Below are 24049 nucleotides of genomic sequence, written 5' to 3'. Positions count from 1 at the left end.
TTGGTTTTTTTACTGTTACAAAAATGGGTTTAGTGAAGTTGCTACTTTCACTAAGCTGGTGGAAATGTTAAAAGGCCTACCTGCCGTGGGTAAGAATCCAGTTCTACCACTTAATGTGTGTCCTTGGGCTCAGTTTCTTTCAGATTCAGATCTCTCAAACATAAAATGAGAATAATAACACCTTCTGTAGACTAATTGTAAGGTTTAAGTTTATCTAGCCCTTCAGATCAACTATGGAATGAATACTAACCATTATTATTCCATATAATGTGAGTCAATGATGGAGCTAGTGAGACGGGACCTTGAGAGACTTCTTATCTAGGGTGAGGCCAGGCATACTCTCCTGGAAGTGGTGGGTTTGATGTGTGTGTTGCAGCTTAGACCTATGATTAGAAAGCAGGTGCCATGTCTCTGTGCTGGCTTGCATTTTTAGAGACTGGGAGGAAGCTGAAGGAAACTGTCATGCTGTCCTAACAGAAACTTCTGGTTTTATACAATGGGAACTTAATTTTATTTAGAATTGATCTGTAATTTCACCTTGTATTTGTATAAAGGAAGCCTTTGGCTTTTTTTCCATGAGCCAATGAGAGACATTCTAGGATTTGAAAAAGGGACTTTTCAATCCACATTGGGTGCACCAGAGAACAGGGTATTATGTCTTAATACCCATAGGTGTGATCTCTTACTACCTGTCACTGTAGCTTACTCACTACCCAGAGCCTGTTTTCTACCTTTGGAGTGAAGTGCAAGAAGTTAGTTGTTCCTTTGAAATTTCCTGGAAACAATTATGATTTAAGAAACTGATTGGCATATGGAGTTAAAAGATCTAACAGTTGGAGCATAGGTAGACTTAATTGGATACAGGGCCCCAGACTTTGTTCTAAAACCCATGAGCAGGATCTCACTCTCTCCCTTCTCTTTGGTGAGAGGAAGAGAGAATGTGGCTTACGCAGAGTTCCAGCCCAGGGACAGGTATTGGGTGAGGGCTTCATGTAAGGCAGAAAACAATGAGGTTGTAGGAGCAGGAAATACGAACATTAGGCTGGATATCAAGCTCCAAAGGGCCAGAAGTTGAAAAAGTACTAAATCTGAAGTGTCACGATTAAGTTCAGAGAAAAGTTATAGGTAATAAAAAGGCAGAGTAATGGCAAGACAAACTCAAAGTGATTGAAGGGAGCAGAATAGAAGAAAAAAATGGGTGCTTCTGCAGTCATCATATATATATATATCTGTGTCAAAAGTATTAATCCAAATTAATGTTCTGCCCTTTTCTGATTGTCCTTTCTCATTTATATTTCCCTTCTGTATACAATATGAACTGTTCTCATTCATATTTTCATCTATTTCTATTCCTTCAGGCACAGTCCTTCCTTGTTACAGTCTTAGAGGCAACTTGATTGACCTAATATCATTTGTTTTGTGTGTGTGTGTGTGTGTGTGTGTGTGTGTGTGTGTGTGTGTATGTGTGTGTTGTGCATTTGTTGTTTTATTTATGATTTTGTGTATGTCTACGTTTAATTTTCTACATTTTTCTTCCCCCTTTCCTTCAACACTTATCTCTTATCTATCCTACTATGTCACGTCACTTTCTTTTTTAAAAATTTTTATTTTATTGTAAAGATGCTGCTCAGAGGGGTTTCAGTTACATGACTAAGGTAATGAGTACATTTCTTGTTGAACATTGTTACCCTCTCCTTTGTTTTTCTCCTACTATTCCTTCCCTCCCCCTCACTTCACTTTCTTATTAAGCTTAGTTGCTAGCTCTTCTTTCCCTAGATAGCCATACACCTTGTATTAGTCACTAGTGTAATCACTGCATCTCCATCCCATTACCATTGCTTCCCAGATCATGAAAATACATCTTTCCTTCTCTATTCATGTAAAGATACCAGGGCTGTAGTAGTGACTGGTTTTCCTTAGGGACTGCTGACATACAAGGCTATGTTTATCAACTGCATTAGCGTTTGCAGGCAAGCTTTCCTACTTTGAGTGGAGAAGGAGTCAATATATACATTTTTATCATTTCAATTGACTTTTTGAATACAGTCACACCCCTCCAAACTAGTAACCGGCAAACATACCACAACTCAGCCACTAGTCAGTCTTACATAATCTCTGAAAAATCATTGCTTATAAAATGACAGGAAATTGAAACCTCCATCTAAAAGCTTAGTCCCAGAGATGTAGATCACAGTGAGTATAACACTAAATTCATGAATAAAGATAGCAACAAGTCTCCTTCAAAAGTCAATATCTCCACAAAAAGTGTTTACATGATAATAAAGAAGAAATTTCAAACAAAAAATTGAAAGAAATGATAAGAATTAATAAAATTAAAGATATATATTAAGAGATATATAAACAAAGTAAAATAGGATATAAACAAAATGTAATCAAGCTCACAGAGAATCCAAACAAACAGCTAAACGAAACAAAAAAGATAATGTGAAATATAAAAGAAAACTTCAATAAAAACACAAAGAACCTAGAAGAAAAATGACATTGAAGTCTTAGAAATGAAGAGGTAAATAGCCCAAGTAAAAATTTTATCAAAATTCTAGATAATAGGGCTAGGAAAGTAGCTTAGTGCTAGAGTGCATGAAGCCCTGGTTTGATTCCTCAGTACCACATAAATAGAAGAAGCCGGAAGTGGCACTGTGGCTCAAGTGGTAGAGTGCTAGCCTTGAGTAAAAAGAAGCTCAGGGACAGTGCCCAGGCCCTGAGTTCAAGCCCCAGGACTGGCAAAAAGAAAAAAAAAATCTAGATAATAAACAGAACAAGTTGAGAACAAAGCATCAATGATTGAAGTGAAGCAGAGAAGTTAGATCAATCACTTAAATAGACATTGACATAGGGTGGGCCCTGGTTGTTTATACCTGTAATCTGAGGTTGTATTTTAGGACATAAAGCAAGGCTTAGCAAACACGATGATATTGAAATCACTCTCTGAACACCATCAGACCCGAGAGGAGTAAAACTAGAACTCAAAAGCAAAAAACAAATAAAACCTTAAAAATAATTCAAACACACTGAGTGTGAACAGCACATTGTCAAAGGACATGTAGGTTATTAACAAAAACAAGAGGCAAAGTCCAAAAACTACTTAAAATACAATGAAAGTGGGAGCACACCCTATCAGAAACTTTAGGAAAAATGGGTTAGCTCACACATGATCATCTGCAAAGGCCTCCACACTCTAAGACACAGTGCACCCTAAATTAGTGATCAGATAGTCTATGTCCCCAGTAAGTCCTCGATATCAGGTGAGCAAGAGGTGAAGGGTTGGCACCATATAACCTTATCCCTCTACAACCTACTTCTTGCCCCCACAATGATAGTTTTTTGAGCATCTGGAGCTCTGGTCCTCAAAACACACTGCTTCTACTAGGAGGTTTATTATTATCAACCCCATTGAATTTCCAGCTACAAATTCTGCTCAGACACAGGCATCCTGTGCCAACAGATTAGCAGGGAACACACTAAAGGGAAGTTGAACTCATTCATAAGGAGGAAATAACACTTACTTTTCATAATGGAGGAAACAATAGATTTCCCACCCAGTAGTTCCAAAGTGACATCTGTTGGTGCATCTGATTATGATTCTTTGCTTGGCCAAATGTGAATCTGTCTCTTAAAACATCTCCTAGATCCATCAATGCGCTTGCTTGGAGAATCTGGTTTTAGCAACCAGAACCTTGCTAAGTCAGTTTAGCAAGAACTCCTTGCTTCCGGTATCTGGTCCCTCTGTACCTATGATTAGGTTCCTTTCCCCCTACTCTCTCTCCCTCAGGAGAGATGAGGTGGACATCTAATCACTCTAGCCTGTCTTTGGCAAGTATCCTGTTAGGTCACTTTAGCCAGAAATCCCTCTCATAAACCTCATATTTCCTTTTAGTAATTTTCCTTCCACAATGGCTATAATTCCCACTAGCTCATGTGGTACTTGAAGGTGAGACCAATCTCCCCCACAGCAAACTCCCATTCCCTGGTCCCTGTACCTATTGTGATAGCACTGAATAAAGTCTGCCTTATTGTCTTTCAACAAGTGTTACTGAATACATTTTTTTGTAATACTTCCCTTTGTTTTTTGTTGTTGCTGCTGTTGTTTTGGATCTTTGAGGCAAGATCTTGCTTTGCAGCTCAGCCTGGTTTTGAAATCCTGATGCTCTGGCCTCTACCTCTGAGTACTGGGATTACAGATAAGTGCTACCACACTGGCTCTTGCTTTTTGTTTGTTTTGCTTTTTTCTTTTCTTTTCTTTTTGACAGTCTTGGGGCTTGAACTCAGGGTGTGAGCACTGTTCCTGAGTTTCTTTTGCTCAAAGCTAGCACTCTACCACTGGAGCCACAGCACCACTTTTGGCTTTTTCTGAGTGGTTTATTGGAGATAAGCATTCCATGGACTTCCCATGCCCAGGCTGGCTACAAACCGTGATCCTCAGATCTCAGCCTCCTGAGTAGCTAGGATTACAGGTGTGAGCCAGCAGAGCCCAGCCCCTTGTTCATTTTTTAATGGAAAATAAACAAATGCAGCTGCCATAATTTGGAAGGACATTGGGAATAAGGGACCGAGACCGCCAGGGAAGAGAGACAGTGGGCTAATGATAAGGAAAACTTAGAGTGAGTAGCAGAAAGGCAACAATGGGTACAGACGAGCCCTTAGACAAGCAGAGATGCTGGCAGATAAAGTTCCTACCACTAACCTTCGTCTTATAAACAGACCAACCAGAACCCTGTGGCACTGAGAAAGTAGCACCAGTGGTAGAGTACTTACCTGGCAGGCATTGAAGCACTGGGTTCAATCCCTAGCATGGGGTGGGGTAGGACGGCACAACAACATCACTAACTGGGTATAGTAGCACATACCTATAAGCAATCTGTAAACTAAGAGGAGGTTAAGACAGGATAATTGGCATGTTCAACGCCAGCCAAAACCACATAGGAACATGCTGTTCCTCCCCCTACCCAGAAAAACTAACAAACTTTGGGGGATAAATGTCCCCCCAAAGAATCAGAGTGTAGTGATCGTGAACTATGGCTTTGCTGTGTCATGCTACTCCTAGCACCTGCCACAAAGGAGGGACTCTTTCTTTCAGCACCTGAGAGGGGCGGAAAGGAGAAGGGCTCTCTGTTGAATTCCTGAGAAATTGCCCTTGGGAGAAGGAAGCTGCCCCAGTCCAGCACCTAGAGCAACCCCATATCTCAAGACCAGTCAGGGGATTCCCAGGCCTAAACATTCCTTACATTGTTTGTTACAACTTTAAAGACTCAGCTCTTCTTGGACTGACTAGAGCCTGTGGTGCTTCTTCATTAGCTTCCTCTCCGTCCAATTCCTTATTGTTGTTGCTCCTAACAATGATCAGTGTACTTCTTGTTCCAGTCCAGAGGTCTCATGGTCTCTTGAGGAATCTGACCTCAGCTATCAACTTACTTCTCTCAATTCATTTAGCATGTACCTACCTCTTAGACTTATTATTTCTGTGGTTGTTACCATCTGACTGATATTACATAAATTAATTAGAAAAACAAAAGCTGCCTTTTGTTTCTATGGACACCAGAAATGATCAGAGACCAGCAGGCCCTCAGAAAGAGTCCATCTCCACATCCTGTAAGACACACATGGCTCATTTAGTGGTAGTGTCTGGCAAGGACTGGTAGGAAAGATGATGCATGACAAAACCAGAGTGACATCAGAACAGCCTTGGCATGACTGACCACATGGTCCCTAACCGCCATTACCCCTGAGGACAAGGTCATCTCCTACCCCAGGTACAAGATGCTCAAAGCATAATTTTAAATATATGAAATAGGGGTTAGTCTTGAAAGGGGAGAAGCTGAAGGGTGAACAAGTGGCAGGTTGAAGAATGATAGGGAGAGTGAAAGGAGAGCTCATTGCAGACTGAGAAGAAAATTTCAGACTCCAGCACTTGGGCTTAAACAATTCTTCAATTATTTGGATTGGGAAAGGAGTAGAGCTGGAGGTCATTAAAATTATTGGCATAAAACTAGCTTACTAACCAGCTCATCACAGCAATGTTAAAATCCATTCCCTCATTCATTCATTCATCAATTATTTGTTCATTCAACAAACCATTGTTGCTGTACATTGTGTTCCATCAACATACTCACCGTGGAACTGTGGTACTGAAGAAACATTATGTAGTAAATACAGTGAACAAGAAAGCAGGTTAGGGCAATGATTTTAGATTTGATACTACCTGGGATTTGAATCCAAGGTAATTAAAACACTTAATAACCTCATTTATAAGATATTCACCCATTTTTACTTCAATTCCCCCAATAAAAAAGTAATAGTACCTATTTCATATTGGTGGTTATGAATGGGCCAATTACTATAAAGGTTTAGAACAATACTTGAAATATAGTAAGCACTTGATAATTATTAGCTATTAAAATATAAACAGATACCTGTCTTAACGCTAGGTAGAGAGATTGCTCTAAAGAGTAGGGATATGCAGGGCCCAATTGGCTCAAGCCTGTAATCCCTGCTACTCAGGAGGCTGAGGCTTAAGGATTAAGGTTCAAAGCCAGTCCGGAAGGGAAAGTCTGTGAAACTCTTATCTCCAACTAACCACCAGAAAACTGGAAGTGAAGCTGTGACTGAAAGTTACAGAGTGCTAGCTTTGAGCAAAAAAGTTTAGGGATAGCACCCAGGCAGGCCCTGAGCTCGGTGGTGGACAAAATATAAAAATAAAAAAGTAGGGATAAAATATGGTGGAACTATTTTAGATCAGGGTCCAGAGAAGGAAGTCCTCTTGCTAAAAAGGTAAAATCTGTACAAGGATCTGATCCATGTGAGATAAAATGCCATGGAGAAGTCTGTGCAAAGAGTAGTTAAGGTAGCAAGAACACAGGTCTGCAAGAAAGAATGACAGAGCCAAAGGGGAATCAAGATGTATCTTATTAGGCTTATGTTTTAAAAGAAAGAACATAGTGTTTGTAACTATATATATATATATATATATATATATATATAGTAGCATTATGTGAAGTTCAGAGTAAAATGAAAATACAGACCTTGGGCTGGGAAGGTGGCTCAGAGGTAGAGCACTTGCCTTGCATGTCTGAGGCCCTGGGTTCGATTCCTCAGCACCACACAAGCAAAAAGAAAAAAGCTGGAAGTGGCGCTGTGGCTCAGGTGGCAGAGCGCTAGCCTTGAGCTGAAGAGCTGAGGGACAGCGCCCAGGCCCAGAGTTCAGTCCCCACAACCGGATCCCCCCCCCCCCCCCCCCCCCCCCCGCAAATACAGACATTGAGTGGCATCCATAAAGATGATATAGGTCTTTGCAAGTTTGGTTAGGATATCATCTCCAAACCAGGCACAGCAAATTGCTGTTATGGTTTCCTGTTTGGGGCCATGGGTTTTCTGTGCTCCTTGAATGTTAGAATTAACAAAGTAAATGATTGTAAACTTGTAATAATGACCACTTATAGGACATTTGTAGATCAGCACTTTGGGGAGCAACACACATTAAATCAAAATATAAAAAAGCTATGCTGCTGAGAAATATTACATATTTAAGATCGTTTACTTGAACGAGTCTAAGAATTCGCTCCTACGTGAGTTAGGTTAAGACAGCGTGACTTTGAAATTTTCCTAAAATGGGAAATGAGGAAATTTTCCTAAAATGGGCCTTGAACAGACCCAAACAGGTTTGTGGCCGAGATGATACAATGTAGACAGTTCAGCTCCTGGTGGCCAGATGACCTTGTGGAAAGGGGAACAGTGGTTCACTTTTTATTTTTCTCCCTGTGTTCAGTGGATTTTGTCTTTCAGGTGCAAGGGTTGGGAGTCCAGTGGCAACGTCAGCGCCTAGAGGAAGACCGCTTCCAGGACGTTTATTTGCATGCCACTTAGGGTCCTGCAGAGCGGATACTGTTTATTCCCAGCAACATCTGGGCAAGGAAAAATAAAAGCCAGCCGATCTCTGTAACCCGCGCAGCATTCCGCTTTCACGGACATGTTTACGCAACGTTCAGTTCCCGAAGCTCTTAAGTTCTGTAGCTCTCCAGGCGGGTGCCCCAGGTACCCCTTTTCTGGGGGGCGGGGCGGGGTCGACTCACTACTGCAGCGCGGCGAGCCCCGCCGCCGCCGGGCTCCGGCCGCCAGGGGGCGCTGCGGCCCCGTCTCCCGGGAGCGGCCGAGCCGCCCGGTGGGTGTTTCTCTCTCCCTCTCGCGCTCTCTCCTCCCGGCCTCACATCCGGGTCTGGAGCGCGGCCGCCGCTGTCAGTGTCGGTGCGGGCGCGTCGGGGCCGGGCCGGGGCTGCAGTAAATGGCGGCGGCGGGAGGCGGAACGGCGGCCACGCTCCACCGCGAGCCCCCGAAACTTTAGGACTCGCCACCCTGACAACTTTCCGGGACGTGCTGCCGCTTCGGGGGGCGTGGACGGAAGGGGAAGCCGAGGCGGGAAGCCCGGGGGCTGGGCGGGAGGGGGAGCGGCGGCGGCGGCGAGCCGGGGCTCCCTCGAACCCGCGGCGGGGGCGGAGTCCGCCGGTGCCTGGCCGCGGCCCCGCGTTCTTCTCCGCGCGCCTCGCCGAGCCGGGGCCCGGGCCCGAGCCGGGCCGAGCCGTAGCCAGGGCCTTGCGGCGCGCGTGAGGCCGGGGCTCGGGGCGGCCGCGCGCGCGCGGGCCGGGGGGGGGGCGGTGGGGGACGGACGGAGGAGGCCGGGCCGCACGGCCGGCCACGCGTCGTCCCCGCCGGCCCCAGGTGGTGGAGCCGCGGGGCCCCGGGCGGGATAGGGTGGGGGGGTGGCGTGCGGGGCCGGGTGGGGCGGGGCGGCGGCGGCGGCGGCGGCGAAGATGGAAGGCTTAACGCTGAGCGACGCGGAGCAGAAATACTACTCGGACCTCTTCTCCTACTGCGACATCGAGAGCACCAAGAAGGTGGTGGTCAACGGGCGGGTGCTCGAGCTGTTCCGGGCCGCGCAGCTGCCCAACGACGTGGTCCTGCAGGTAAGCTGCCGAGGTCGGCGCGGGGCCCGCGGGCCCGCGCAGGTGTCCGGGCGATCGGCCGGGGCGGGGGCCGGGGGAAGGCCGGGGTCGCTCCCGGCTGAAGGTCGGAACCTCTACGGGGCGGGGGGGGGGGGCACCCGGAACCTCCGCCCCGAGCTTGGCATCCCCTGGCTGCCACTCTACCCCACCCCGGCTGCATCTCTATTTTTATTTATTTATTATTATTTTTTTCAGCACTAGAAGAGCAACTTCCCAGGAGGGGATCCTGGGTGGTTCTTGTGCGCGTTTGAGTCCAGATCGTGGTGTGTGTGTGTGTGTGTGTGTGTGTGTAAGTGTAACGCACACTGTACAGAGCTCTTTGGGCTTCTGCACAGTAGTAAAGTTAACCCACCCAGGTTGATTTTAATTTCTCAATGAAGTGAGGAGGCTCCATGAAGTAAGTTTTAATAGATTTAGGCTTCAAAGAAGCAGGCTTTTGTGTTTTTTTTTTTAACTTTTTTTTTTTTTTAAAGAAAGTTAAGTTCTTAGGGAGATTAAGAAATTTGAACTTCTAGCTGATTCTAGGTCCACATGGACATATTTGTAAGTAACTCATAGAAGGGTGGTAGGTGATATAAACTGGACAGCCTTGGAATGGACATCAGAAAATACTTGTGGAACTTGTGGATTCGGGTTGAGAGCAGGTGGGGATGAAATGTGCACTGTAGCTTCCATCTGGAGACATGGAAGAGCTAGCAGAGTCACTTTAGGCCTTCTTTATCATATCTTTTTAAAGACACTTTCTAGCAGTTCTTATCTGTTTTATGTGGTGATCGCTAATGTTACTGTAATGATTCATAGTTACTGTGAAGAGTCTTGTCTAAACTGCCTGTCAGGGACAGATTTAAACTTAGATACTTACACTGATCCAAGCCAGTTATCCACATCTCTCCATAACATCATGCCGATGCAAAGCTTTGGACAGTCGTTTGGGGGCCTGGGTCTTTGACTCCAGTCTATTGTTGACTACTGTCAAAAATGACTGACTCGTCACTGCCAGTGTGACTTTAGGTTTAGGCCAGGCAGTTTACCTTCTTCATTAGTTCTCCATATTCATCTTTAGAGTCAAAGTCAGTGTATTGCCCAGTACCAGTGGCTTAGGAGGCTGAGATCTGAGGATTGGGGGTAAGAAGCCTGTCTGGGCAGGAAAATACTTGACTCTTTTATCTCTTTAGTAATCACTAAAAAGCCCCAAGTGCAGGTGTGGCTCAAGAGGTAAGAGTGTTAGCCTTGACCACAAAATCTTAGGGGCAGCGCCCAGGCCCTGAGTTCAAGTAGGACCAGCACCAAAAGAAAAGAAAAGAAAGTCAATGCCTTTCTAGCAAATGTTTTGTGAAGTAGAAAATTTCCACACATACTTCTGATGTAGAAATTACTTCATGTGAAGTATGACTACACTGAATGACTTGTGTCTTGTATAGCCTTGTATGTTTTATATTGAACTCAGGGCATAGCACTCTCACTTGGCTTTTTCTCCTCAAGGGTGATCTTGTGTTACTTGAGCCCCAATTCCACTCCTGGCTTTTAAAAAAATTTTTATTTTTTCCAATTAATTGGAGCTAAGAATCCCACAAACTTTTCTGCCAGGCTGACTTTCACCCTTAGTCCTCAGATTTCAGCCTCCTGAGTAACTAGGGTAACAAGTGTGAGCCTGGCTTTACACTGCATTTTTGAAATCATGGGAGGAAACCTTGAGTTTCCCAGATACCAATGAAGGACAAGTAGGGGCCCAAATTTATGCTGCCACAAAAGGGACAAATTGTACATATTTTAGGCTTGTGGTCACATATAGTTTTTGTTGTATATTAGTTGTTTTTGTTTTTATGACCCTTTAAAATTAGGAAAACTAACAGCGAGACACCTACCAATGGTTCATGCCTGTAATCCTAGTTACTCTGGAAGCTGAGATCTAAGGATCATGTTTTGAAGCCAGCCAGGGCAGGAAAGTCCATGAGACTTACCTCCCATTAAACCAATAACCACAAAAAAAGGCCAGAAATAGAGATTTGGCTCAAATGTTGAGCACCAGCCTTGAGCAAAAAAGCTAAGAGAGTAGCCCCAGGTTCTGAGTTCAAGCCCCTGGTACTGGCATAGAAAAAAAAAAAAAAGGAAAACCATTTTTAGCTCAGTATCATAGAAAACATTATAATTTGCAGACTTTGCTTAAAAAATTGTGGTACTGTAGTTACCACACACATGAATTTGGTGTACAACTTAAACAGGTGTTGTCAGAACATGCTCATTAATGATTCTGCTCTGTTTTGTGTGGGAATGGCAAAGTACACCATCAGGTCAGCAAGGCAGGAAGAGTTGAAATTAACTTGTTTTTAGTGGTGCAGGAAGCCTTTAGGATATTACATATTACTTAGGACAGACATTAGCATTAGTTATCCTTTACTTGAAGTATGTTTATTCAAATACAGGTTGTTTTTATGTTTTGCTCAGTTTTATTAACATTCAAAAATAAATATTGTGTGTGTATATAAAAAGTTAGAATGTTGAGAATTCAGCTGCAAGTTAGAAACTGTAGGAAGTCCCTGAAGCAGGATGCAGAATGTGAATGACATAGGAAGTGCAGAGTGTTATGTAGAGACCAATGGAGGGATGAGCAGGAAAGGCTTTGTCACTGAATTCTGGTGGACTTTAAGTCAGAGTGGAGATAGAGGAGGGGGCATGAAAAGGGCTGCTAGACAAGAAGAAGAACTAAAAAAACATGACCAAAGGGTGGAATGTGTAGGAGCCTTTTCAGCATTAGTAGATAATAGGTTTAACCAACACTAAAGTATGTTTGGGGGAGAGCAGAACATAGCAGTAGAGGGAGGTCATGTTACAGAAGACCAAAGAACAGGAAGATTTTCATACATCTTTCAAAAGGCAATAGAGACTTGTGGAAAATTTTTGATTTTAAGAGGAGAGATTAGAGCCAAGGAAAGGAGGCTCTTGCACAGGTCTGGGTGCACATAATTGGCGTCTAAACCAGTGATGGCAGTAGACTAGAATTGTTTTTGAAGGACTGCTGCGTAGCTACTTCATGAAGTGCCCTTCTGGATAATGTTTAATTGGGGCCAATTATCAAGACTGGGTGGGAGCTTTGATCTGATTGTGAAGGGAACTGTGCACCATGAACTTGAGAGAAATGACTCATAAAAGCAGTGCTCTTAGGAGGCCTATGTGAGGGCCACAGCAGATACAAAGAATGCAACTGGAGGCTAATTAAAGTTGGGGATGATTTTGTATGGAAGATGTGAGAAACTGGGCCAGTGACACAAAAACAAACAAGAGGTGAGAGGGACAATACAGAAGGTGATTTTTGTACTACCAGGGGCTTTTGGCAAAATCTGAGATATTCTTTTGGTGCAGGGTTCTGCTGGAGTATAGTACCTAGAGGTAAGTGCTACTGAGCATCCTGTAGAATACAACACAGCATAATCAACAATTGTCTAACTTGAGTATCAATATTAGCAAGATTGAGAAACCTCTGCAGGATTCTGGTGGTGGCAGTGGGACAGAAAAGAAATCTAGTCTAGAGCTACAGGAGTAATGTGAGGGTAAACTTGGGGAGTCTGGATTACTTGGCAGTATTAGAAGATTGGTTCACTATTGGTTCACTTTCGATTAGAAAGAAAGGCCTGAATTTTTTTTTCCTTTTTTAAAGAGGCCATGATGAGTTGATTTCAGGCATTTTCAGTGGCAGTGCAAATTCTCGGAGGTAATTGCACAAATAGTGGAATGTTGTCTGATGAATGTCAAATGTTGGAGTCTCTTCCTATTCCTCATCTAATGTTGGAGGCAGGGCCAGATCGTGTCTCACAGAGTGTGCGTGCATGAATGTGCACAGCAGGGCATGAGTGATCTAGTAGTTTCCAGCATTTGTAAATAAAACTCAGGAGACGGTTGAATCACCTGTAGAAAGAAGCAGAGAACTCAGATGTAGGAGAAAGGAGCTGCTGGCATTTACTGAGGGCTTAGTAGCTTTCTTTTACCACGTGAAAAATTCTCATGCAATGATCTTTGCAACAGCCCTGTGAAATGGGCATTATTATTAACCGGGAACTTGATAGAGAAGTTAAATAACTTGTTTATGAGCAGTGATACCCTTCCTTGCCACTTCCTTGCTCTTTCTTCACTATTTATGTTGCCATAGGGAAAAATTAGGATAGCATTTGGTCAGCCACTTATATTTCTTTTGTAGAGTAGGGATTTTAGATTGATTTTTTTTTTTTTTTTGAGCTACAATATGGGTTTTCTTTTTGCATAATAGAGTTCATTTCATAATGACATCTTGAAACATAGCCACTTCAGACAGAAATAGATTGTTCTAGTTGTTACACTGGTTTCAAACACAGACACTTTTTAAATTACTAGAATTAGCAGACATTATTATTATTATTATTATTGAGGATTGAACTCAGATTCCCACTTACTAGTCACTCAGTAGTTGAGCTCGTTTTGCTCTGGTTATTTAGCCTAGTTCAAGATCCTCCTATTTATGCTAATTACAGTGATTGGGATGACAGTTGGGAGTCACCTTGCCCAGCTTTTTCTATTGAGATGTTGCACAAACTTTTTTTGGGGGGAGGGGGGCGGGGGATAGAGAGGTGGGCTGATCTGGCCTGGAATCACAATCCTCCTGATCTCTGCCTCTTGAGTAGCTGGAATCGTAAGCATATCTGGCTTAGACATAATAAAATGTATTCATTATGTATTTTTTGTCTGATTTTTTTTTTTTTTTTTTTTGGTCGGTCGTGGGGCTTGAACTCTGGGCCTGGGCGCTGTCCCTCAGCTCTTCAGCTCAAGGCGAGCACTCTACCACTTGAGCTACAGCGCCACTTCCGGTTTTGTGGTGGTTTATTGGAGATAGGAGTCTCACGGTCTCTCCTGCCCGGGATGGCTTTAAACTGCGATCCTCACATTTCAGCCTCCTGAGTAGCTAGGATTACAGGCGTGAGCCACCAGCGCCCGGCTGATTTTTTTTTGAGTCAGGGCTTAATTATGTACCCCAGGTTTGGAACTTGCTGTGAATTACCCTTGTTTGGAATAGCAGAGTAAAACCTGACTTAGTGTGTTTTTGAAGATAGTGTGAGTACACAAAATGAAGGCATTATTTAGAATTAGGCTCCATGCCACATAGCACAAAACTAAGGGAAAAAAATCTGGCTCATAGAACTTAATCATGATAAATTCTACTGTTTTTGCTGATCAAGAAAATATTATTGTAGCTTACAAATCAACTTTTCCAGAAGTAATTTTAAAAGTAGGGAAGTTGTATTATTTACAGCACTAACTAGTATGGCAGCTTTCACCTTTTTTTAAAAAAGATCTCTATTTTAGGAAATGCCTTAAAACTTCTTACAGCTTTTGAATGCGTCATAGCTGGATAAAAGGTTCTAGTACTACCTGTTCTTTCATTGAAGTTTACAAGCAATGTACCCTGTTAATGAGGCTGAAAATCTTCAGGTCATTTTTGTTGAACAGTATCTTGGTAAAATATTTGAGTAACGCATATAAATTTAATGGGGGAGAAGTGACAACAATGTAATATAAGCCATTTTGAATTTCTCTGGAAATTTGTTCAAGTCAATTACAAGATTTGTTTACCAGTGATAGCTTTTAAATAGAGAAGCAAAACCTCATTCATGCATTGAAAGTTATAAACTTGATAAAAGTGTTAGATTTGTTATCCAGAAATAATAGGCCTATTATTTTAATTTCTTGAAGTAATTGTAAAAAGTTACAAAAAAAAACTCGTTTTAATCAGACATTTCCTTGTATACAGTTGAAAAACACATGTTCATTGAAGAAGCAAGTCCTAGTTAATGCCTTAGGTAATATGTTCTGTTAAATTATCTCTTTCTTCAAGATTAATATCATGCTCTTTTGAGCCCTTCCTCCTATGGCACCTTCTTCCTCCCTTCCTCCCTTTCAAGGTATTAGAGTTAGTTTTAATATTTTGAGAATTTATGCTAAATATTTTGACAGGGCTAGGAAAAAAAAAAACCTTTAAGAGTTGGTATAAGTAAAACCAAATATATGTCCTGACTTTAGTAGCTTTGTGGCCTTAAACAGATCACTTTAATGCTTGGGATTTAGTTCTTAGCACAAGAAGTTACTGGATCAGATTGTCAGGACTTCTGACTTAAAGGGGTGTCCCTATGGCTACTCTACCCACACCCCTAAGAAAGTAGCACACAAGACACAGTATTGGAAATGAAGTTTACAACTCCCAGGCAAGGAGTGGGGGGAAGATTGAAGAAGGTGGGGGAGAGGGATAGTGGGAGAACAACAAAGGAGGGGGTAACAATGCTCAACAAAAAATGTACTCATTACCTGACGCATGTAACTGTAACCCCTCTGTACTGCATCTTTACAATTTTTTGAAAAAAGAAAGTAGCATATAAACTTGTGATTAATTGCTCACTATTTTAACATTTGAGTTGGTTTCTTTACATTCTTTGAGGGATTTAAAGAAGAGAATCTAAGTCCTTCATGTGATAATAACTAGTATAAGAGGAAACTGATCAAGTTAGTTCTTTAAGACATTTGGCCAGTGAGAATTAAAAATGAGTGATGAACTTTGGCCTTTCTGATGTTTTCTTTCATATGGATTTCATTGTCTTTTGTCTAATAGATGCAGCTTCATTTCGTCCTTCTTCCTTTATTTTTATTTATATCCTGGCTTAAAGCATGCAGGGACTGAGTGCAGTCCCTGAGTTTTTGTACTCAAGACTAGTGACCTACTGCTTGAACCACAGCTCTTCCAGCTTTTTGGTAGTTAATTAGAGTAAGAGACTTTACTCAGATTTCAGTCTTCTGAGTAGCTAGAATTAGAGACGTAAGCTACCAGCACCCAACTACCTCTTCTATACAAGAAATTCATCTGATAAGAGTTAAACCATAGGGCTGGGAAGGTGGCTCAGTGGTAGAGCGCTTGCCTTGCATGCCTGAGGCCCTGGGTTCGATTCCTCAGCACTGTGGCTCAAGTGGTACAGCGCTAGCCTTGAGCTGAAGAGCTGAGGGACAGCGTCCAGGCCCAGAGTTCAGGCCTCACGACTGGACCCAAAAAAAAAAAAAAAAAGAGTTAAACCATATAATATGTTTTATTTCTCCTCCCCCCTCCCTTTTTTCTTGTCGGTCGAAGGGCGTGAACTCTGGGTCTGGGCACTATTCTTGAGCTTTTCAGCTCTAGGCTAGCACTCTACCACTTGAGCCACCGCGCCATTTTTGGTTTTCTGGTGCTTAATTGGAGGTAAGAGTCTTATAGACTTTTCCTGCCTGGGCTGGCTTTGAACTGCAATCCTCAAATCTCAGCCTCTTGAGTAGCTAGGATTACAGTCATGAACCACTGGTGCCCTGCTTATTTCTCTTTTTTGTTTCAGGAATTAGCTGATGTTGATTTTGAGGTCTGTTTTACTAAATAACACTATTTAATACTGTATTTTTTGGGTTCATTTATTTGAAATCCTTGTGTACATAGTAGATATTAGAAAACAGAGTTTTACATAAAATTTAAGCTTGCCAGCCTTCCCCTAGCCTCATCAAGCTAATTTCATAGATCTCTACATTAAGAAAATTTAAGAAATAACAAGTGGACCTATGAAATTCTGAAGATAGATTTTTTTTTTTGGGGGGTCCGGTAGTGGGGCCTGAACTCTGGGCTTGGGCACTGTCCACTTGAGCCACAGCACCACTTCCGGCTTTTTTCTTTTTGCTTATGTGGGACTGAGGAATTGAACCCAGGGTCTCAAGCATGCAAGGCAAGCGCTCTATCACTGAACCACCTTCCCAGCTCCTGAAGATAGATCTTTCTAAATCAGTTTTCTATACCACTTCTTTGTGGCTGCCATTTATATAGAAGTTACATATACAGTCATAAAAGATCAGCTGTCTTTCCTGTCAGTATGGATTATAACTTGAGGAAACCTTAGAAGAGTACTGTGTGCAGTAATAGAGAAGCCTTGGACAAGGAGGCAATGGGGACTTGAATTGCAAGAGAAGGCCTCAGAGGAGGAGGTAGGAAAGGGAGTGGGAGGGGATGGAAGAGAATGAGATGTTTCCTTTTGAGAGAACTATAGTGAAAGGACTGAAATTGTCAAAAGCCTAAGAGTTTAAGGAAATGAAAAGCTAGGACATTCTATTTTTAAAGCTTCCACTAATTTTTGTGTAAGCAGAATACTATAAACATTAGCCTATGGATCTATGGCAGGAGCATCAATAGCTTAGATTAGTTGAGGTGACGGTAAGATGGAGGAGAGTGAACATACTTGAGGTTTTCCCATTTGTTTATTTGTCTTTAAGGCAGCAAAAACAGGAAGGCATAGTAATGTATTAGCCTTGCAACTAAAGGGAGTAGTAAACTCAAAGATGTTGCTGAAAGTTGCTGTTATTGTATGGTTGGGAAGAGGAATAGGTTTTGAGTTGTTATTTTGTTAGATGGTTGGTGGTGAACTCAGTAATTCCCTTGCCCATTTTAGGTTTAGAAAAAGCATGTGAGATTGTCAAGTAGACCTTCATCCTGGAGGAACTATGTCTTGAGGTTTTTGGCTTGAGGATGTCTGACAATTTTGAAATCAATAATAGTTGATGAAACCATTGAAGAAAAGACTGTAAAAAAGAAAAGACTGGGGCTGGGAAGGTGGCTCATTGGTAGAGTACTTGCCTTACATGCATGAGGCCCTGGGTTCAATTCCTCAGTACCACATAAGCAGAAAAGGCCGGAATTGGCTCTGTGGCTCAAGTGGTAGAGTGCTAGCCTTGAACTAAGGATTTGAGGGAAGTGCCTAGACCCCATGACCGACCAAAAAAAAAAAAAGATTATCAAGAAATTAGCTCTGGGGAGAACTGAGCATTACTAAGTAGAGGAACTGAGAGGCTTTTCTGAGGGCAGCTTAGGGATAGCCAGAATGGTTGGAGGGAGATTAGGAGTATAAAGTATATCATATTATAGATGTCAAGTAATTGAAGCATTTGAAAGAGGTAATGATGAAGTGTTGAATTTGGCTAGGAGACTGAGAAATTTGGGTAGAAAGAAATGTGCCATTGGATTAGGTAACCTGGAAGTTAGTAGTAATTTCAGTAAGGTAGGTTCATGGATTAGTGGAAATAGCTGCCAAATTTGAGAGACTCAAGGTATAAGAAACTTGCCCAGGAAATGGAATGATTATGGAATAGAAGCTAGAGATAGATGATGATAAAAGGTGTGCGAGTGTGTGTGTGTGTGTGTGTGTGTATGTGAGTGATTATAGAATAGAAGCTAGAGATAGATGATGATATAAAAGAAGGTGTGTGTGTGTGTGTGTGTGTGTGTATGTGATTATAGAATAGAAGCTAGAGATAGATGATGATATAAAAGAAGGTGTGTGTGTGTGTGTGTGTGTGTGTGTGTGTGTGTGTGTGTGTGTGTGTGTGTGTGTGTGTGTGTGTGTGTGTGTGTGTGTGTGTGTGTGTGTTGATGCTGGGGCTTGCAAGCTGTCCCTGAGCTTTTTTTCCTCAAGGCTAGAGCTCCACTTCTGGCTTTTTGGTGGTTAATTGAAGATAATGAGCTCATGGGCTTTCCTGCCCAGGCTGGCTTTGAACCACAATTCTTAGATCTTGGCCTCCTGAGTAGCTAGCTAGGATTATCAGTATGAGCTACGGGCACCCAGCTCCCTTTTATTTTTAGCATAAGAAATAATGAATATATTTTAATTGTTAGTATTGATAAGAAAAGGAAGAAGAGAAATCCTTAAGAAAGTAGATGGTCAGGGTTATAATAGCACTGAATTAATTGGTAGGGAAACACTTTGTTCACATTAACAGAAGGGAATTCAAAAGAACTTGGGTTCACAGGAGAGTAGGTATGTAGGTTTAATAGGAAAAAATTAGGGTGGCTTTTATTTTTTTTTTACAAACTGAGGCAAGATTAATAGTATATTAGCCATAGGAAGTCTGCATATGATAGAAAAATACGTTCATAATAGCATTGAAAAGATTTAAAATACTTAGGAACAAATTTAATAAAAGAAGCACTAAGACTTTTTTCCCCATAAAGTACAAAACTGATGTTTTGTACAGAAAGGAACTAAAGATTTAATTAAATGGAGAATAATTTGTGTGTGTAGATGGGCAGAATGAATACTAATACAGCAATTCTTTGCCAGTTCACAAACAAATTTTAAAATATTCCTGTCAAAATCCCAGTAGGTTTTTTGTAGAAATTACCAAGCTAATTAAAAAATTTATTAGAAAATATAAGAACAAAATAGAAGACCTATTTTACCCAGTTTCAAAACTAACCAAAACAGTGTGGTTGGCCCAAGTTTCAGCACAGGTCAATAGAACAGAATTGGGAATGCAGAAATATGTCTTACACATACGGTTAATTTCTTCTTGAAAATGTGTCAGAGTAGTGTAGTGTGAAAGGGTATTCTCAACATATGATTTTAGGACAAGTAGATACCTATATATTTTTTAAACATGTTATATATACCTCACACCACATACTATAATATCTAAAAATAGAACATGGAAAACTAAAACTATAAAGTTTCTAGATGGTAACAGGAGAGAACATTTGTGACTGAGTCCAACTGAAATCTTAGATATGACAACAAAAGCATATGAAACGTAAAAGAAAAAAGACACATTGGATTTTCTATTTTTTAAAAAAGTAACACCTAATGCAGTGTCTAATGGCTGTAATCTGGACTGATAGGCAGTTCAATGCCAGTAGGGTTTAAAAAAAAAAAAAAGACCATGTATGAACAAATAGGTCAGAAATGGCAGCACATCTAATCACAGCTACTGAGGAAGCATAAGTTGGAAGATCTCAGCTATAGTCTAGACCAAAGGATATGACCCTATCTGAAAAATAAGTGAAGCAAACAAGTCTGGAGATGTGGCCCCATTGGTAGAGCACTTGTAGCAAGCCCAAGGCCCTACATTCAGATCACAATACCAGCACCAGTAATAATAATATTTAAGAAAGTAAAAGGGAAGAAGCCCCAGTCAGTAAAAAGAGTGCTCCAGGCACTGAGCTACCACCACAGATTCCACTGTTTCTCTCTTGAGCCATGTTCTTTCTTCCTAATGCTCTGTGCCACCATCTCCCACCTTCTGCAGGCCATATCCACTCACGAAAGGAATGGTATAGTATGTCCAGTATTGAGAACCTCTGCTCTTTCAGCCACTTTGCTGATGCAAGTAAGGGTGGTGAACTGCTTCCTGCTGGCACTAAAGATTGTATCTATGTGAGAAAGCAACAGAGAAATGGCAAGGAAACTTTTTCTAATACTGTCCAAGGGATTATTAATGATTATGATTAAAAGAAAGTACTAAAGGTGTTAAGCAGGAACTTTTCTGCACTGTCTCCAGAATATGGAGACATCATTCAGCTACTGGGTAACCAGCACAAGAACTGTTCTTGATAGAGACCAGACTAGCTGGAGCCGATCAGCCGAAGTTTTATGGATTCTATGTCCTTGTGACTCACTGAAGCTTAAGAAGATTTCCTTGCAATGAGTAGAATTTCCGTCTGACCCTGGTCACAACTTTAAAAACCTTATATCTTGTATAATGTGACCATTTGGGATCTGCTTTTACATGGGCTAGTATAACTCCTTTGTTTAGGTTTAGTGAACTGAAAAAAGTAAAAGTGACACTGATTGGGGGAGATGTTACCTTTTATAAACCTGATAAAGTTGGTTAATCTAGATTATATATAAAGAATTTTTCTCGTAATTTTAAAGGAACAAAACAATTAAAAATAGATATTTTTCATCAAAGAAGATAATATGAATGACTAATAGGAAAAGAAATTCCATATCATTAGTCATTAGGAAAATACAAATTAAACCACTGCCACATATGCACTGCAATGGCTATAGTGAGAAAGCGGGTAATATCTAATCTCAGTATTGTAGAAAAACGGAAATCCGGAAATCCCTATACACTACTTGGGAATGTAAATAGCAACACCATTTTGGAAAAACTCATTGGCCATTTATACCTAGGAAACAGCAGAGCCACTCTAAGATCTACCTAAGAGAAATGAAAATACATGTTCAAAATTTTTTTGTAAATATGTCCATTAGCATTGTTCATAATAATAATAACTAGAAAACAGTTTGCCCAGCAAGTAATGATTGGATAAATAAAACATGGTGCATCCATAGGTATAATATTTACAACAAAAAGGAACAAATTACTGATAAATGCTACAGACAGGGATGAATGTCTGGTAACAGAGGCCAGAGATGGAATGATGCCTGTTATGATGTATTCATAGAAATGTTTGGCAAAGGCAAATCTATAGAGAGAGTAGATTCATTAGCTGCCTAAACTCCAAGAGAAACCATCTAGAGAGAAGTACTTTGGACCTTCCTGCCTCTGCTGACTTGGAATCACTATCCTCAGATCTTAGCCTCTTGAGTAGCTTTAACTATGGGCATGCTTAAGTTTCTCTGTAGACAAGTAATATAGATAAGGAAACAGGTCAGTAGAGTTTCCCATAGTTCAGTTAACTTTTGCAAAGGGAAATCATAGTATTTTCACTAGATGAGAGGCAGAACTTGTCAACTCTTGAGTAATCGTGCTTGTCCAGCCTTAAAAACTCCTGCCAACTTACCCCGTATCTCAGTCTTGGTTCTGATTTTTCTCCTAACGTGGACTTTGTGTTCCAACCCAGAAAATCTGTGTTCTTTGTTACACACAGTTTACTTGTTCATTATCAGTTCTTTTTCATCCTGTTGCTTTATTCATCTGTTCCACCCTACTTTTTGTGTATATATGTGTGCTGGTGCTAGAGCTTTAACTTAGGACCTGAGCTTTGTCTCTGAGCCTTTTCACTCAAGGGTAGTGCTCTACCACTTGAGCTGCAGCTCCACTTCCAGCCTTTTGATGGTTAATTGGAGATAAAAGTCTCACAGATCTTCCTACCTAGGCTGGCTTTGAACCTTAATCTTCAGATCTGAGCCTCCTAAGTAGCTGGCATTACTGCTAAGGCTACTGGCACCCAGCTCCTCCCAACTTTTAAGAAAATTTGTCTGAACTTTTATAAAGGCTTTGGAAATCTGTTTTATACAACTCCCCTCTCGCTCTGAGATTTTGATTGGCCTCTTAGTCTTATTTTGTGTGTCCATGCTTGTCCTAGGGCTTGAACTTGGAAAGCCTAGGCACTGCCCCAGGGTTGTTTTTTGTTTCTGTTTTTGTTTTTTTCTTTTCTCAAGGCTAGAGTTCTTACCACTTGAGCCAGAGCTCTACTTCTGGCTTTTTTTGGTAGTTAACTGGAGTTGAGAATTCCATGGATTTGTTTGCAAAGACTAGCTTCAAGCTGTGATCTTCAGATCTCCACCTCTTAAGTAGCTAGGATTACAGGAGTGAAATTCTGGTGCCTATCTCTACTTAGTTTAAATTGTAGATTTGATTCAGGTGGACCTGTTGCAACAATGAGAAGTACAAAAAGTCATGTCAAAACCAGCTTTACAATGTCGGTGGAGGGGGGAGGGGGGGTATGATTGGGTGGGAGGGAGGGGGGAGGCTGGGAAGGGAGGTGAAGGGTAAACAAAGGAGGAGGCTGCAATGCTTGGTAAGAAATGTATGCATTATCCTGCCCATGTAATTGTAACCCCTCTGTACAGTATGTTCTCAAATAAAATAAAATTAAAAAAAAAAATATATGCCGCTATTTATGCCATTGCTCAGCTGCTTCTCCAGCATATTTACATCCCAGCAATACTGGAAGCAGACAGTGAATAAAAATTGAGATTATTTTGTATTGTTTTGTTAGGCAGGATCTTGCTTTGTAGTCCAGGAGCTCATTCTTTGTACTAAACTGCCTTAATTCACAATCCACCTGCCTCAGCCTCCCCGTTGTTGGAATTCCAGACCTGTGTCACTGCACCTGGCTCTAAAATACAGATATTGTACATGACCTCAGATGTCAAGAGAAGCAAAAGGGCAAATTCAAAGAAGGTATTTCAGAAACAGCAACTTTTTTGAGAAAGCCAGTTGCTTAGTCTGACTATTGATGTGTATTCACAGACATGACTGGGTTGATTGATGAGTTCAGGTAGTTCTGGGCTCCTTACCCAGGAATGGAAAAAGTGGATGTGTTGAACTTTGCAGCCTTAGATGCCCTGCAGCCCAGCACTGTGGGCAAGAGCCCTCACTCTAATCAGCATCCTGAGCATGAGGAGAGAAAGAGGCAGTAGGAACAAGCACGAATAGAACTGCATTCTCTGAACTTGCTGACAGACATTACCAGTTCTTCCTCCCAGAATTTTTTTCTAATAACAGAGTAACCTTAAGATAAAGTTCTAGAACTAAAGAAGTAGAAATTTATGGCAATTAAAAAATAAACTGCGGATAAATCTGGATATCTTAGTCCCGCATAAACTTTGATTCATAAAATATAATAAAGTACAACTTGTGTAGAAGTTCAGAGTACATGGCTGCGAGTGGGTGAAAGTGTGTACTCACATGGTTGTTATAGCACAGCCAAGGGAGTTGTGGACCACCAGAATTACAGACTTACTACTTGTCCTGGTTTCCCAGGAAGTCTCACAGGAATTAACAGAAACTTCAGTTGTTCAGTCTTTGAAATTTGAGATCCATTGTGCATTCTGTCTGCTTTCAGAAAGCTAAATGGGGTAATGGCTGGAGGAAGGGGCTTTATGGTTAGATTATCTTTACTCACCAATTTTGAACTTGAAGAGATAGAAGTCTCCCCATGCGCCCCCCCCCCCCCCCACGTTCACCCCCCAGTCACATAAGACTTGATTCAGGAATGAATCTAGACCTAGTGTTTCTCACTTGAACCTAACAAATGGCAAAAACAGAATTGTTATAGATACTAACTGCATTGTGTCCTGGTTATTTTCAATGTAGTGTTCCTTTTTGTTTCCAATGTTACTCATTTGACCCTGCACTTCCATCTATCTGCCTTCCTATTTCTCTATTTCCTTTTACTGCAGAATCACAAATGACCCAGATTTCTTCTGGCCTACCCTGAACCCCCTGCAGAAGAAGCACAGCACTAGGCACTAGTAATCTAACCTTTGTGT

At 41.5% G+C, this 24049-nt stretch overlaps 1 protein-coding gene across 5 annotated transcripts in view; it reads left to right on the top strand.

Annotated features, from left to right (window-relative positions):
* Window positions 1-8775: 8775 nt before the first annotated feature.
* Reps1 (RALBP1 associated Eps domain containing 1) overlaps window positions 8776-24049 on the top strand; it is a 65006-nt gene continuing 49732 nt past the window's right edge. For all 5 annotated transcript variants that reach the window (XM_042694284.1, XM_042694451.1, XM_042694368.1 and 2 more), the window contains exon 1: window positions 8776-8972. In XM_042694284.1, the coding sequence (XP_042550218.1) occupies window positions 8820-8972 (153 nt within the window). In that variant the 5' untranslated portion in view covers window positions 8776-8819. The remainder of the gene's footprint in view (window positions 8973-24049) is intronic.

The sequence above is a fragment of the Dipodomys spectabilis genome, unplaced genomic scaffold, assembly GCF_019054845.1.
Source record: "Dipodomys spectabilis isolate Male_0828 unplaced genomic scaffold, ASM1905484v1 ptg000001l, whole genome shotgun sequence".
Lineage (NCBI taxonomy): Eukaryota > Metazoa > Chordata > Mammalia > Rodentia > Heteromyidae > Dipodomys > Dipodomys spectabilis.
The sequence above is the reverse complement of the archived record's forward strand: the minus strand, read 5'-3'. Positions and strand labels throughout refer to the sequence as shown.